The following is a 17,753-nucleotide window of genomic DNA, read 5'->3' as shown; positions in this document are numbered from 1 at the left end:
TTCCATGCATCTGACATCAACTGAATCTCACTTGGAGGGAGCACCACCACCACCCAGCCATGAATCACCTCTGACTCCCCCCGAGCCGAAGATCTTACCAAGAATAAATTGTACTCAATTGATCGATGCACTGGGTATTTAATACCCTCTTTCATGATTTAGCTACCATTAGTGGTGTCCCGCTTTATGGATTTTTCCATTTGCCTAGGTCTTATCCAGAAAATCTCGTCTTTATCTTCCACGACGCTTTTCCACATAAAAGCTTTCCTTTATCTCCCGCAAAGCTTTTACGTCTGATGGATCATTATCTCCCATCCATCCAAGCTTATCTATAATCACATCTAGAAGCTTATCATGAAAGATTCATCTCTATGCCATTCCTCATGGGATTTGGTAATCATCTCCTCCCTCTTGGTGTTATTCCCTCCAAGTGATTTATTTTATTAATTTATTTAATAATATGTTTTCCTTTCACATTACATATCACCTAGCTTTCCTCAACTTAGGTGTAGAATAATTTAACCCACAAAGGAGGGTATCAAACCTAGCTTTCCTCAGCTTAGGTCTACAACCTTTAACACACAAGGGAGGGAGGATATCATACCTAGATTTAACTTAGATTAGGTTTACAATAATGTAATACATGAGGGAGGGGTGTTACAATTTACCTCTCTACTTTTATTGGTGGATGATATTTTATGGAACATAAAATCACTACAATAAGAGTTGAACCATTTTCCACCCCCTTGATTCAAGTTTTAAGAACCTTTCTTATCTTGTGGTTCTTTTCCTTATTGATCGATACCTTATCATGTTCATTTAAAGAAGATTTTAAAATTGTGAAAAATAAGGTACATATATTTTAGGTATACTAGAGACATGTGGGGTACCAAGAGCTTTATAAGTATTGGAGGTATAAAAAGGGCTATCTAGTAAACTTATGGGATTTTCTTATTAGAAAGTTGTATTGTGGGGGGTGAGGCGACCCAGTATAAGTAACTAGAGATATATTCATCAATATCCAGTCAATTAGTGGTAAGTTTTAATATTCATGAATGCAAGTGTTATGTCACAAGCTCATTGAGTGAATATTATGTGTCCTAGCCATAAGTTTTAAGGTTTTGAAATTTCATAATGCTTACAAAATATCTATTGGAATATCATCAATTACTAAGTGTACATGAATCATTCATTTTGTTCTCACATGGAGTTGCGGGGAGTATTAGAGTTGTTACAATAAAATCTAGCATCTAACCATGTGAAGCCTCACTAAGTGATCTAGACAATGAGTAACAATCAAGAGTGTCACAATTGTCATCGTTGTAATTATTCCCCTCAATTTGGTGATGGACACAATCCAACACAAGGGAGGCTTCCCTAGTAGGGCATGGGGTCAAATAACCAAGAGACTTAAGCTAAGTGTCCCCGAGGCTCCTACAATGAAAATGCACCTAATATCAATATAATAAATTAGGGTTTGAGGAGAATAAAGAAGTAATTTCTAGATTTTGGTTCTTGACCTTGTTATGATTCAATATAGAGGCTATGGTTGACCTAAAGAAGATCAAATAAATATCTTGAACACACCCAAGAAGGAAAATACTCAATGTTTTGGGTTTTAAATTAGCATATTATAGTAATACAATAGTTCATAATGTTGAAAATAGCAACAAGAAATGATAAAAATAGAATCGAGAAATTCCAGTTTAATTTTTCCTTGAATTAAACTAAGAACTAAAATTGAATTTTATTCTCATAACAACTTATAATAGTTAACTATAGTGAGTTGACTTAGTTAAATTAGGAATTTCGAGTTGGAATTCTTTCAAGTCATGTATATGTTCTCCCTATATTATAGGGGTCCAGGATGAGTTAAGTATGAGTGGTAATTAGTTAACTCATTTTACTGAGTTAAGTCCAGTTAAATTAGTTTCAAACTGTTTGAGGAACTAATAATGAGTTAAGAGTCAGGTGATGCATTGGTGCACTCAACTAGTGCTACTCTAGTTAACTGAAGATTCCCTCATTAGAAACTCATACATGTCGATTCTAAGAAAGATCCAGTTTAGAATAGAGTGTAGGGACAATGTACTATTTGTTTTAGATTTTTCTGAGTTGCACTAATAGTGCATGCATTCAGGAACTGAGGAATTTCCATTTAAATACATGTTAATTCTCTCAGTAATTATTGCAGCAAGACAATGTCCAGAGCAAAGAGAGCTCTTTCAACCAAAAGAACACAAAGTTTGGTATTTGATATTACAAATTGCAAACGTATAATTTATGATGAGAATGGTTTTGAATGATTTCCAATTGTTTTTAGAACGTTGTATTTTCCAAAAAGAATTGGATCCTTATGTCTATATTTTATTTTTTTCTTGTAATTTTTAAATGAACACAAGTGCACATATCCTGTGTCCTAAGGTTATGTGACTTTGTGCATATGTGTGCACCATATTAAATAGATGACTAGTTTATTTTAGTACATAAGTGGTCAGAAATTAAGCTTTGAAAAGCTTTCTTAGAATTAGTTGAGAAGATGAAACCCACATAAGGATTGTAACTATTCACAAAATTATCAGGTAAAGTATGATCATATTAAATATGCTATAGCACATCCTTATGTTTTTAAACATGTGAACCTCATTGGAAAAAAAATGAAGGACAATGTTTTAATGTTTATGGTATTAAAGGATAGAATCATTGATTTGTTGGTTTAGAATGTGTGATGGTTGCCTTGAGTTGGAAGGATGAGAATTGAGACAATTACGGAGTCTCACATATAATATTGTTGATATTTCACTGCTGTCATATAGACTCTTTAGCAAATAGGTTTTGATTATAGGTAATGATCAAATGATGCCCAAAGGGGAGCCTATATAGTATATGGTTACCAAAAGTTGTTTTTGTACGCATAAAACATTTACCCGAAGTTGTTTTGGTATGTTTACATGCATAAAACATTGCTAAGTGAAGAAGTAACATGTTATTAAGGTTAATAAGTTACTTTTATTAAGACCCTTTCTAAGACAAGGAGCTTAAAATTCTATCATATATTGTGAAAGTCCAAAACTTAAGCTATAGTTGAGCGTTCCTATGAGGACACGATAACTATATGTCATGATTGGAAAGTGATGATTGCATAAATGCATAGAGAATAATTAAACAATTGGCAACCATGATAAGGCATGGCCATCATATTAATACATACTAAATCTTGATAACAAATAATACATGTACTAAAATAAATGAGTATTTAAGTACACAAATGCATGGATACCTTACATGTAGAACTCGTTGTGGGGGTGCAATGAGCTGCATGGATATGCTTGCATAAGTGGTGTAATTGAGGTCAAATAGTAAATTATGTTTATCTTCAAAATCATTAAACAAAGCTCTAAAATGGACGCCTATGTATGAAGGCAAAGTAGAGATTTAATCATTACACCTATGTTAATGATATGGTAAACATTTTACTCATATTTATTCTAAGATGGCATGGATGCTATGCGAGGACAAAGGGTAATAGAATACAAACTGATTGAGGTAAATCAGTAATATCATCACCTCATTCTAATCATTTTCAAAATCAAATGATGAGTTGTATGGTTTCTACTTAAGAACATAACTTAAGGAAATTAAGGTATGCTTAAAAGATCCCAAGAAGGGATAAAGGATGTGAAAGAAAAGTATTTTATAAGACTAAATACCTTAAAGTTGTTTTTCAAATTTAACGTGGCTGTGTTGATCAGCTCACATGAAAAGTATTGATGTAAATTACTTTGGATATGGTTTGTCAATAGATGAATTATTTTAGTAATAAAATGACCCAATTACACATTGTTTGAAGAAACAAAACCTTACTAGGACATTATGCATAAGAAAATAAGCATGCATAGGTTGGAAACTGGGGGATTTTAGTTAAGTAATATCTTAACCTAGATATGAAAGAGGCATAAAGAACATATCAATTCATGGGATGAGATTGTGAAGTGGGTGCAGAAATGTAATACAATATATTGTATACGTATTAAAAAAAGGGGGGAATCATGCATTAATAATGATCAGCATCTTTTTAACCAAGTAAGGTATACTTGGAAATTGAACATGATTGGATTGATGCATTAGAACAATTCAGGGTGGCCTAATGGTTTTTGCATAAACCATGAGTTCATAACTAAACTCTTGGTTAAGGGTGATTTAAGGCACTAACATGTAAATACCCTTGGGTCACACCTGGCATAAAATTTAAAGGGTGTGAAGTAATGAATAGTATAGATTCCACTTATAACCTCTATATGGGAGATGTATGTAGATGCAAATTGTTTATTGAATGAGGTCATACCTTCACTGAAGTATGCATGACCAACAAGATGTAGAGGTATAAAAAGGGAAAATGGTCAATCCTATGATATAATTTGTTTAAGTGTGGAATAATTGTTAGGAACTAACCAAATTTGTTATGATGATCATGAGACTTCAAATATTTATGAAAGACTGAGTATCATAGTCAATAGTTTGCCTTATGGTACATTTCATTGCTGTTAAAACCTAGTACAACTGACAGATTTAATCCCAAAACTAAAAGTTATGGGTATGATTGAGTTATATTATGCATGATGACTGTTATATTATTATATGACATCTGGAATTGATTTACACATGACATGAAACTTTCTTAATTACATAGATGAACCATGATAACTGAATGTTAGTAGGATACTAACATGGTGAAAAAATATGTGGATAAAGTTTATGTCATGCAAGTGACACCATGAGGATGGTTTTATAGGTTGTACCACAACTTAACAATGTACAACAATACATATAAGACCATATGATTACATATGTTACAAGTTTGAAAAATGAAATGTGTATTGTGTGTATAACATACCTTGTGTGCAGGTATGCAGTAGTCATTAGATGGATGTCTGGCCAGGTAGAAAAAACTGGAGATTTCCCTGAAGAAGGAAAGTAAGTTTGGTATAAGTAACTATGGTTCATCACAGTTTGGCATACATACAATTACGATGAATATATGTATATGAAAATATATTGTGATATGAAATAATATGTTATGACCTTGCAAGCATATTAATGTGGAAAATATGCTAACTGATGTATTGTATGCAGGGAGACTGCAAGAAGCAGGTGTTCGACAAGAACACAAAGGCTTGAAAGAATGCAATCAAAGGACATGCATTCTTCATATAAAATAAACAATAAGAAATAGTTGCTCTAATAGTAACAGATTATGATATTTACCATAGTTAAACTTTGCATTGATAAATTCTCACAAATGATTTGAAAAAAATCTGTGACAAGTAGCTATCGAAGGAGAGATGTTGGTAGCACTCCTTGAGACCAATGTGGTATGGAAGGAGAGATGCTAGGAGCACTCCTCGTGGCAGATGTATATAGGAAAATTTCCATCAAATGGCAGAGCCATGAAAACTGTTGATTTGGAAACCAGCTACCTGTGAACGAGGATATGATGCAGTGATACACCAAGGATGGTGTAAAATTTAAGGCGGGGAGTATGTAGCACCCCTCCCTCATGTATTACATTATTGTAAACCTAACCTAAGTTAAAGCTAGGTATGATATCCTCCCTTGTGTGTTAAAGGTTGTAGACTTAAGCTGAGGAAAGCTAGGTTTGATACCCTCCTTTGTGGGTTTAACTATTATACACCTAAGTTGAGGAAAGCTAGATGATATGTAATGTGAAAAGAAAATTTATTATTAAATAAATTAATAAAATAAATCACATGGAGGGTGGAGCAACAAGAGAGAGGGGATGATTTCCAAATCCCATGAGGAATGGGATAGAGATTAATATTTCACGATAATCTTCTAGACGTGATTCTAGATAAGCTTGGATGGAATGGATATCCATTGGATGGATGGGAGATAAAGATCTATCAGACATAAAAGCTTTGCAGGAGATAAAGGCAAGCTTTTATGTGGAAAAGCATCATGGGAGATAAAGACGAGATTTTCCGGATAAGACCTAGGCAAATGGAAAAATCCATAAAGCGTGACGTTGCTAATGGTAACTAAACCATGAAAGACAGTATTAAATATCCAGTGCATCGATCAATTGAGGACAGTTGATCCTTGGAAAAATCTTCTGCTCAGGGGGGAGTAAGAGGTGATTCATGGCTAGGTTGCGGTGCTCCTCCCTCCAAGTGAGATTCAATTGGCGTCAGATGTGTGGAATGTGTGTATGATGTTTCTTCCCTTTCTGTCTTAATTTCATTTAGCTTATGAAAGAATTTGTATAAATTTTCTAGCAAGGAGAATGATTGAAGGAATTACATGTGACTATTATAGATGAGTAGATTTACTTGTGCTCACGGTATTTATGGGATAATGTTATATGGTTGCAAGTGACAATTTTGGCATAGCAATGAAATTCTAATTTAGGTTGTTAAAGGATCAATGTGTAGACCTTATGTAGTATTGGTACATCTAATCCCTTGTTAAGGTAAATAGTCATGCTTGAGATTCTTATTGCCTCCAAAAGAAGAGGCTTAGTAGGTAGTTACATTACCTAGGCTACGGAGCTATTTTTACTTATGATTAGAATTTACTTGCGACCATTGTACATAAGGCAACATTTTTTTGAGTTGATAATGGCAGGATGTTTATATTAATGATCTCATTAATGTTTCTATGAAATTAACTTCATGAGGTGGCCATATATAGATTAAGGTGTGGGATATCTAATAGCATGAGATGTGGGTGAATGCAAACCAATTAGGGGACAATGCCCCTAAATGATATAATCAAAGATTTAGTGTATTCTAAGCCATGCATGTCAAAGAATGGTATCCTATGGGGCTAGTCTAGCTGATTTTGCATGTTACATAAATAGGTATATCACTAAACCATTTGACTATGCATGTGGATTTAGGATCATGATCCCTAGCCAAGCGGCCATGCTAGTTACCTTAAGTTTAATTTATTGTACATTAATGAGATCGTCAAAGAGTGTTGTTGACTGCATGCTGTATAACGAAAGATTGACTGACATAATGTCTTATAGATGAAAAAATCCACATCATAGATCCACCTCATATAAGTAATAAAGATTATATATCGACAAACTCAATCTACTCTTGCCAATAGTCGAATTTTAACTGTAAATGAAGAATTGTTTAATTGAATAGAGCCTATGGGCAAAATTTCCAAGTAGGCAAAAGAGGTTTGTTACATAAATGAATGGTTGAAAAAATATTATATAGGGCACTCTAGAAAACCATTGTGTGACATAGCCCTATAGTGAATTTAATCAACTATATAATTTTCCTTACTCTCATTTGATTAAGAATAAATTTACAATCCTTCATATTTGAATTTTGTTCTCCCACATAAATTTCTTAAGATAAATATTTAGGAAATGTGGGTCCATCTTATTCTTATAGTAGTTAAAGAATCTATGTAGCCCATTTATTTGTAAACAGGGATGTAATATTTCTAATGGCCCACAAAGAAAGACACTTAATTAGAAATTATAACTATATAACCATTTTGAAGAACGAACCATTAAAATATCTTAAATAATATACAAATCAAATTATATAAATCATGCATGAATAATTCAAAAGGTATTAAAATTATTTTTATCAAACATGATCATATTATATATATATATATATATATATATATATATTACAATGTGAACATATTTCAAATAATCTCTATGGTGCAATGTAAAGTTACAAAGTATTCTTTAAGTCTTTTTGAAAAGTTGTTTTCTTTATTTTCCAATCACATTTCTCTAGAATCTTACACACACTCATTGAAATCACAATTTTGATAGGTGAATTCTTGACAATTGAAGTGTCCCATAGATTTTTGAGGGTGTTGAATCCAAATATGCAGTCAAAATTCTAGTTTAAACAACACAAATCAAGATTTGACCACAAATATTTTTGGTGAATTTGAGCTCAAAATTCGTCAAAAAAATCCAAAAAGTCTCACTTAAAGACTATTATGTAACTAATATTATTCAAATTGAGACAAAATATTTTTTAATATGGTTCAATCTTATTTATGGTTAAAAAATCTATATAGTTAATTTATGTGTAGACAAGGATGAGTTATTCCTCCATAAATTGATTTTTATCATGTATATTGATTTTTATGATATATATCGTACTGGTTATAAATAAGTCTCATATCTATACAATAATTTTATGAACTCTATAATTTCCCTTGTACTCTCTTTTCCTCGATAATCTTATCACGTTTTACACAATTTTTTCAATATAACTATTTTGGTAATGCGTCGATCTTATTTCTTAGTTGTTAAAAGATCTACATAGTCTATTTATTTGTAAGGAAAGATTAAATATTTCTGATAGCCCACACAGAAAAAACATGTCACAAAATAGAATTAGAATTAAAGATGAATAAGTTGGAAAACAATTCTTTCTCTTAACTATATAAATTAAAATAAATTTAATTAACAATAATAATTATATAACTATTTTAAAAACCAATCATAATTTAAAAAATATTAAAATTATATATATAATATATAATGTCAAAATATTTCCGAAAATATTATTTACATATATATATGACACTGTTAAAATATTTCCTAAAATATTGTTCTTAAATTTCTATTACTTTTTTTAATACCGGGAACTTTATTACTGTTTACATTGTTCTTAAATTTCTATTACTTTTTTTAATACCGGGAACTTTATTACTGTTTACATTTTTTTAATATTAAAATTAAAAATAAAACAAAAAATTCTCAATTTCACATAATAATAATCTTTCATTTAACTTCTGTAAATTGATCTAGAGAGCCGGATCCCATACAGAAGAAATTGATCTAGACAGCCCAATCCCATACAGATTAAGTGAGACAATAACTTCTCATGATTTGCACTTCCAAACTGTACATGTACGTCATTTAAAAATGAAAATAAAAATAGATTAAATATTAATAAATTATTTATAATTTATTAAAATGGAAAATTATATATAAAAATCATGTAAAAAAGTTATAATATATATATAAAAAAATATAAAAATAAATTTTCTAAATCAAATTTTTTTTAGAGACAAATTTTTCCTCAAGTTTTATATCTAAGAAGAAGTTTTCATTTTAAAAATATTTGATCCTTTTAACACTTAGTTATCTAAAACCAAAAATAAATATATACTCACTCTTTATATAAATAAAACTTCATATTAAATATCATAATTCAAATATACATTAAAAATATGAGGAAGGTGTTAGGATTTAGGTTCATTGCTCTAAGGTTTGGTGGTGGAACTATACTTGGTCTCGTGCTTGATGACGAAAGAGGGAGGTTTCTTGATTTTCTTTGGGGAATTATGGCTTGTTGTGTATAACTCAGCCCAATTCCTGGCTTTTCTCAGCCCTTGCAAGGGTGGAGTCCGTTGCCATGCGCGGTGTGAAGGAAAATGCTATTTTTTGATCATTTAGGGTAAGGAGCATCTGTGTAAAAGCTTGTAATGCCATTGTGAGTGAGGTGTTTGGGAGGCGTCTTGTTTCTGGAGAACAATGGAGTGATTGGTGTGGCAGGGAATGTGACAGCATTGCTAACGATGCTGCCTTAAGTTTGGTTTGGTTGACAGGAGGGCAATTGGATGGGAGGGCAGCAATTCACTTCAGCAAATGGAGCAACGCATTTGGCAAAACTGGGCATGATTAACAAATGTGTCGTAATACTCAATGTGGGCAGTCTCACCTCTGGGCAAAGCGAGGGATGGGGAAGGAGGAGGCCCTTGCATTGGCAACCATGGTGGATGGAAGCGGGCAAAAACCAGTGGGAAAGGCTCAGGGTGCACGTAAAAGACGAGGTGGCAAACATCATGGTGGTCGACAAGGTGGTCGAAGTCGGGGGTAGTTGACTCAGCATCACGACGACGAAGAGGTGGTGGGCACACAAGGGCTCATGCACCAACAAACTATGGTCATTGTGACCCCTTAGAGCCACAGGGATTGCACCAATGCTTCTAATCCTTGGTGGACCAGGTAGATGTGGCAAAACAAATTAATCGAGAAAAACACGATGAGGTGATGGAAACACTGGAACGCATGGTGCGAGGTCAAGGAGTGAGTGGTTGTAGTTTCGAACGAGAAAACCATCTAGTGGAGAAAGTGGAATAGCTAGAGAATTGGATGACACACTTTGAAGGGTATGTTTAATGCAACTTCCATCCTCCACCTCCATGAACTACTCATGGTTGCCAACTTCATTCACAGTGTGTCTTGTGGTTTTCTTTACGTTTTGTTCGGCTATTGTAGCCCATGACCCTCTCGTTTGTGGACACTATTACTAGCATCTTTTTTTATTTTTGTCACTTTCCATTGTCAACAAACCCCGTTAGAGTGAGACCGCATGCTACTTCAAATCTCTAATGTGTATCCTTTTTTTCTAAGTAAATAATGTTGACTTAAAAAAATATAATATTTATTTTTTTATTTAGCTAGTGTATGAATACTTAATCATCTCATAACACTAAATTTATCTCAGGGCACTAAAGTTAGATATTACTTTATTTTATTTTTCTTTATCAGATGTTTTTAAAATTTACTTGTATTAATTTTTTTAATATTTTTCCTATATATTTTATATAATCTACATTTTTATATAAGTTTTCTTAATTATTTATTCATCTCTTTTGAAAATATTTTTTAATTTCACTATTAAGTACTAAAGATAACATAAAACTGATTTTAATTCAATATAAAATACAAGAAATAATTTTCATCCTTTATCGTTTCGAAAATAATTCCTACGTAATTTAGTTAAGTAAGATGGGCACTCGGGTTTTCCCTGGGTAGAAAGAGATGCCAGTCAACCTTCCTCGTTGCAAGTTCAGAAGTCGACCTAAGTTGAACAGCCCATGTTCAACTTCAAGTCAATGCATGTACTTGTTGAACTTCAAGTCAATGCATGTACTTGAGAGTCTCAGTTCAGAGCACGAGAGTAGAACAAGCCTTTTCAGTATCAATATCAGTTCGGAGGTACTTGGAAGTATCAGTTCAGAGTCATTTGAAAGTATTACTTTAGTGCACGAGCCTACAACACGAGCGTAGAACCAGATCCATGTAATTAGGGTTATGGTTTAGGGTTTTGAATTTTATGAGCCAGGTGCCATTGTGAAAGTGTCAGTTCGGAGCTACTTGGAAGTATGAGTTCAGAGTCATTTGAAAGTATCACTTCAGTGCGCGAGCCTACAACACGATATTAGAACCAGATTAATGTAATTAGGGTTCTGGTTTAGAGTTTTGAATTTTATGAGCCAGGTGCCATTGTGAAAGTGTCAGTTCGGAGCTACTTGGAAGTATCACTTCAGAGTCATTTGAAAGTATCACTTCAGTGCGCGAGCCTACAACACGAGAGTAGAACCAGATCCATGTAATTAGGGTTATCGTTTAGGGTTTTGAATTTTATGAGGCACGTGCCATTCTGAAAGTGAGTTCGGAGCTACTTGGAAGTATCAGTTCAGAGTCATTTGAAAGTATCACTTCAGTGCGCAAGCCTACAACACCAGAGTAGAACCAGATCCGTGTAATTAAGATTATGGTTTAGGGCTTTGAATTTTATGAGGCTGGTGCCATTATGAAAGTGTCAGTTCGGAGCTACTTGGAAGTATCAGTTCAGAGTCATTTGAAAGTATCACTTCAGTGCGCGAGCCTACAACACGAGAGTAGAACCAGATCCATGTCATTAGGGATATGGTTTAGGGTTTTGAATTTTATGAGCCAGGTGCCATTGTGAAAGTGTCAGTTCAGAGATACTTGGAAGTATGAGTTCAGAGTCATTTGAAAGTATCACTTCGGTGCGCGAGCCTACAACACGAGAGCAGAACCAGATCCACGTAATTAGTGTTATGGTTAGGGTTTCCAATTTTATTAGCAAGGGCCGAGTTTGCCAGTAACTAGGATCCCCAGTGTGGAAATTAAGGATTATATAGAGGTGCGGTGATTCTTCCAACACCGGTGCGGTGATTCTTCTAACACTCCCTCAAAGGCAACTTGGGGAATCGAACCTGGGTCCAAGCTCTGATACCATGTAAGATTTTTGAGATACACAGATCTAGATCTGCAAAACAATAAACAAGGTTGCAAGATAAGGAAGGAAGCGAGCAAGAATTGAGAAAAAAACTAATATTGTAGAATCAATTTTCATTCTTTTCTCAATTCTTGCTGGCTTCCTTCCTTCTCTTGCAAGCTTGTTTATTGTTTTGCATATCTAAATCTGTGTATCTCAAAAATCTTACAGTAACCAAGTGCCATTGCGATGTAAATAGGTCATCTTGAGTGAACCAGATGGATAACACTTCTAGCTCGAGGATTACCAGAAACCACCAGGAGTATCCGATACTAGTGCCGTTAATGCAACCGGCATCTCCATGCCTGGACAATACCGATTGGCTTGCGTAGTCAAAAAAGAGAAGTAAATCCTGGGATAACAAAAATCAAAATCCATTTCAAACGATTTCAAAAGCAGACAAGCGGACAATGGAAATCATGCTGATCAATCCCAATATAATCAGGTAAATTTTTCGTCATCTGATCCGCCTTTCCAGCCTTATCCATACCAATATCCTCATCAGGTAAATTATTGTTTTTCTTTTACGTTAGGATCAGATGGAAATGGAATTCATTTCAGCAAACCCAAACCCAAACATTCTATTGAGAGGTTGCGGTTGGGTTTGATGAGGATGAATTCCATCTCCATCTCTTAATGAAAAAGAAGAAGAGGCAGTGAGTAATTTAGCAGGATATGGAAAGACAGAACAGATGAAGAATAATTACGTACGTGATACTGGGAGTGATGAGGATGAACTCCTTGGACCGGTTGTTTGCATTTGGGATATCGTTGTCAAATTTAGAACCATGCGGCCGGATGAACGAGGTGCAAGTCACCATCGGAATTTCATTCTTTGAACATAATTATTTTATATGGGTATCTTGAATGTTCCCTCATATAATGTCTCACGAATGCTGTGATAACGAAATTGAACCTGAAGGAAAAGTGCACAGACATTGTTTAATACCCAAGTTAAATATCATTTCATACGTGCACAAATTGAGATTTAGATTCTATATGTGAGGCCATATTGTTCTAAGGTTTTGATCTGTTGCGAGCATTACAACTTATATTCGAAGATCCACCTTAACTGAATCAATCGGCATTTGCATTTTTTGATAGATTAGATTTGAATTCCAACCGAATCTGGATTTACATCTGAAGTTGACCAACTAAATACTTATAATTTGCAGGCATGACACCCCAACAGTGAGCTTCAGAGTGTTTAATGGCCAAGAAGCAAGAGCGTTAATTTTTTATCGATATCTGCCACTTACAAAATTATTATACCACCTGCAATAATCTCGTACTGTTTTTGTACTCAAATGCTGAAGTTACGTATTTTATTGATTTCATATTTGAAATCTACAATTTTTTTTAATCTTGGGCTAACACATTAGTGTAGTGAAATATTTTAATAATTAGAAGTTTTTATATTTTAGTTATTTTATTGAGTATAAAAGCTCATTCTACAGCCCAGTATGATGTGTAATATTGTCTATCTGTCCTATGCACAGTTCAAATTTCGCTCATGTCTAAGAAAATAAAAAATCTAAAAATCTAAAAAAATAAAAAATTAAAAAAAATAATGATACAAAATATTTAAATAATATCACTTATTAAAAAAATGCATGTGAATATTGAATCTTTCTGCTCATATTAACTCAGTATTTAACTCAGTATTTAAGATGGATCTCTACTAATATAATATATACAAAATATATCACTAATAAGTTTTAAAGTTTTGAAATTTCATAATGCTTACAAAATATCTATTGGAATATCATCAATTACTAAGTGTACATGAATCATTCTCATCAATTACATGAATCATTATCATCAATTACTAAGTGTACATGAATCAATTACCCTCTCTCTTTACAAAAATGTAAAATTGTTTTTTTATTAGAATTCTCTCTCATCCTCTAATCTCTCTCACTTGCTTTTTCTCTCATTAAATTAATATATTCTCTCATTAAGTTAATATAAATTTATTTTAAGAAAGCTGCAATATTTACACTTAAAATATTCCTATAATGGGTTTGGCTGTGGCTGGACAAATTTGACAAATAATACCAATAATAAAAGCCTGCCTTCCTCTGTCCAAAATTTTTTCAACAAATAGGAAAACATAAGAATTCACTTAGTGCCCTCACTAGTGATTGACGACTTCTTTCTAGTTATAACAATCCCCATTCCTGCTATAATTATCAGCTTCTTCTGATCCTTTTCTCCTTTGAGAGCCAACGCCATTATAGCCTTGGTCTTACCATTTCTATGACCGGCAGACAAAACCCAAAATTTAATTCTGCTGCATTGATAACCCACAAATGAAATCAAACAAATTGTAAGTATGAACAACTCTCCAGCTCCCAGTTTATGAAGAAATCGTCCACAATGCGTCGTGGGTTCGATTCACCGCAAGCCTTGGTACTGCGCAAACTAGGTGGAGTTGCATTCAATGATCAAACTAGGTGGGAATCTCGTATAATAACTTGAATTGAGCAAGTTCAGAGCAAATGGGAACGAATTGCAGAAATGTCTGCTTCCTTCCAGCAGTGGCATTTGGCTCCACATTAATGCTTCATGTCTGAACAATCAACCATCTCACCAAATTCATTCAAATTTGAGGGATTGATGCGTTGGCAACTTAAAAGCTCATTAAAATTCAATGGGTCAACAAGGGGTCATGGTATTTAAATGTTGAGAAACTTATGGCCAAAATTTATGACGGTGAGCGCCAAAATTTAAGATGGTGAGCTACTCAAAGAGTGGGAATCGTTGATTTGAAAGAAGCGAGTAGTTTAAACTGCTACTGGACATGTTAGTTTTGAAAATAATTGAAATTTCAGTAGGATTTCTGGAAAATGATAGAAATTTCAGTAAGATTTTGTGAAATTTAAATTTTTTAAATCTTAATGTCACACTCCAAACATAACATAAATTTTTTTTTGTTTTTATTTAACATCTATTAACCATACCATTTTACTTTTACCTACATCACAGATTATCCTACGCAATAATACATATGCTCATGCATCTTTTAATAGTTATACGAAACACTTACGCTATATATATAATGTTGCCTGTTGTAAACATTCATACAAATCACCAACTGGGTGCGTAACACACAGAGATAATGACATTGAATTTATTCATGTTTATAAGTTACACACAATGCACAGTATAGGTTAATGTAATCCACTGAATGCAATCCACGTCATGTTCTAAGTACAAGGGTCAGCTCACTCTGTCATTTATTACCCTTTTAAAGTCCCCACTCCCGAGATACCTCGAACTTGCAGTTCGCTGTCCGGTTCTGGTGTGGTTGATGCATCTTCGTCCATTTGTTTTGTTCAACGGTCGGATGTCACTAGCCCACGTGACACACGGTGCTTTACAGCCTGTTTGCCTGGCTAGACAGCTTCGCTCCAAAGCCACTTGGAGATCACCGGCTATCTGACGGTGGAGATGTCCTCTTTCAGATCAATGGCTACCATGGCGCCACGAAACGGTAAACACAGTCTCTGATATTTATAGAGATTTCCGTCTTCGGCGTTTGTTTAATTTCACTTTCACATTATTCAGAGTATGGGCAGAGCGCGGCTCCTTAATGTTCTTCTATGGTTTCACAGGTCTTCGACCTCCCTCCGACGTGAAGGTAATCGTTCTAATATACATGTTCTCTGTTTGTATGCTCAGGTATTGATGATTTTCCTTCCGGACCCATGTTACAGTTCTCTGAGATTTTTCTACAGCTGAAGTTTCATTTTAGTTCCATGTTACTCCATGCTTCTCTGCACAAGTTAATAAGATTCGTGTATTTGTTTACACAGGTGGGCTTTACCATTTCATCTGGACAGGCGGAGATACTCCTCACGGAATCGAGGTTATCCCCTGCATCTAAACGACAACTACTGGTAAGTATCTTGAGGCTTAGCTCTAGTTGCAGTTTATTCTTTTGCACCTCGGATCTGTGCTAAGAGATTATTCCCATGACAGGGACGGCGGGTTTGCTCAACTCCGCCTGAGGCTTGCTAGCCTTAAATCTATTTCAATATTCTGTAGACTATTCCTTAATCTTTTATAAGGTATTTGCTGGTTCTTCAGAACGCAGCTCTGACTTTGGAATTATACTTCACTTAACCCGTAAGGGTTTGACTCGATGGTTTCACTTTGTATAAATGTACTGTGATAAATACTTCAGTCTTTTTTGAGCTATACTATGTTCTTGTACTACTGAGAGCTTTCGCTCTTCCACATATTTAATTCGATGGGTATTCCGAGTTTAATGCATCTGTGTATTATATACGGGTGCTCTGCCCCGATTTGTTTTTCTTTTGCTTGATAAATGTTATGGGGTTTTATGTTATCCGGCTCGATGCCTCAGCCAGTCAAGCGTGAGCCATGGCTCGGCATGAGGGGTTTCACCGCAGCGGATACCTACTGCCCACCGGCCAAAGGGTTTCATGTTATTCGTGAATACCGTGACCGGCCTCAGCTTTCATCGATATATTTAATGTATTTAATGGCAAGAATAAGCATTGGCAATGTATGAATATGTTATCATTTCTAGATGCGTTTTCCTCTCAGATATTTCAATGAACATATTAATGTAATGTCTCAGATGATTACTCTGTCTCCAAGAAATAATGCAATTTCTGTTTTAGCTTTGTTATACTGTTAGTTCGTTATCTCTTTCTTCTATTCGGCCGCGGGCCTCTCTCGTAATGATGCTGGAAATATACATGAATCCTCAAGGTTTATTTCTTGGTAATATTTACAGAATACTCGTGCCTTTAGGCCGACTACAGTTTGTAGGATTATATTCCAGGGTTTTACCCTGTTTAAGTTACCATGACTTATGTGTTTCGCTGCTTTTGCTATTCAGTTAAAGTATTTCTAACTGCATGTGTCACAACACCTTTCTTGAGTAGGTTCACTCGCATTTTCCCCCTTCCCGTAACATATACACAGGGATTTGTTTATAACGCTATACCTACATATGTCTGCATGTTGATGTTTCCAGTTTCTTGGAATATCTCGTTGGTTTCCCTCATTCATGTTCATATATACAGAGTTCTGTTCCAGGGATAATTTACACAGTAAATATATTCTTTAAAGGAATACTGATAAGGGTTTCATGAGAGTGTTGTAATCGCAGACTCTACCTATTTCACTTACTCAGTAATCCGAGCCTACTCTCTAAGGCTAGATTTGATACCCGAAATGTACATAAAACATCCGATTATTTTCTGACATTATTCCATAATAAATACAGTTAACGTTCAGCATATTTTCATTGTTCCTCTGTACAGAACCAACAGTAAATAGTTCAACTTTTCACAGTTACATAAGCATGAAGCCTTACCTGCTTCTGTGCCAAACCTCTTATAATGCTTGTCAATCCTCCCGTCCGTACGACCGCAATGTCACTGGACTTTGCCAGTCAACGCTATCTGATCCTCACCAGACGTAGCGTGCACAGGAAAATGTTTGTTTTTCCATTTCTGCTATCTGATCCTCACCAGCATAGCTGTTTTTTTTTTCTTTTCCATCTGCCATCTGATCCCAACCAGACTTGGCATCTTTCCCCTTTTCCTTAGGGTTTCAACTACCTCCAGGTAGTTAGGGTAACTGATTTCCCAGTCACTAACTATGATT

General features: G+C 34.5%; 1 protein-coding gene across 1 annotated transcript; it reads left to right on the top strand.

Moving 5' to 3' along the window:
- Nucleotides 1-9,701: 9,701 nt before the first annotated feature.
- On the top strand, nt 9,702-16,379 carry LOC149251463 (uncharacterized). Its single transcript, XM_089453893.1, has 4 exons — nt 9,702-9,873; nt 15,575-15,750; nt 15,926-16,009; nt 16,092-16,379. The coding sequence occupies exons 1-4, from the start codon at nt 9,702-9,704 to the stop codon at nt 16,128-16,130; spliced, it is 471 nt and encodes a 156-aa protein (XP_089310019.1). The 3' UTR covers nt 16,131-16,379.
- Nucleotides 16,380-17,753: the final 1,374 nt, after the last annotated feature.

The sequence above is a fragment of the Pinus tabuliformis genome, chromosome 7 (assembly GCF_031772625.1).
Source record: "Pinus tabuliformis cultivar Carrire ecotype Pingquan chromosome 7, CPIR1, whole genome shotgun sequence".
Lineage (NCBI taxonomy): Eukaryota > Viridiplantae > Streptophyta > Pinopsida > Pinales > Pinaceae > Pinus > Pinus tabuliformis.
Note: the sequence above shows the minus strand (reverse complement) of the source record. Positions and strands in the feature narration are given on the sequence as shown.

Excerpts from the sequence above, each read along its gene's own strand:
- LOC149251463 (XM_089453893.1), top strand. The coding sequence starts at position 9,702 with ATGTGTCGTAATACTCAATGTGGGCAGTCTCACCTCTGGGCAAAGCGA. Across the intron at positions 15,751-15,925 it reads GACCTCCCTCCGACGTGAAG|GTGGGCTTTACCATTTCATC; the intron begins GTAATCGTTCTA and ends TTGTTTACACAG. Across the intron at positions 16,010-16,091 it reads CATCTAAACGACAACTACTG|GGACGGCGGGTTTGCTCAAC; the intron begins GTAAGTATCTTG and ends TTCCCATGACAG.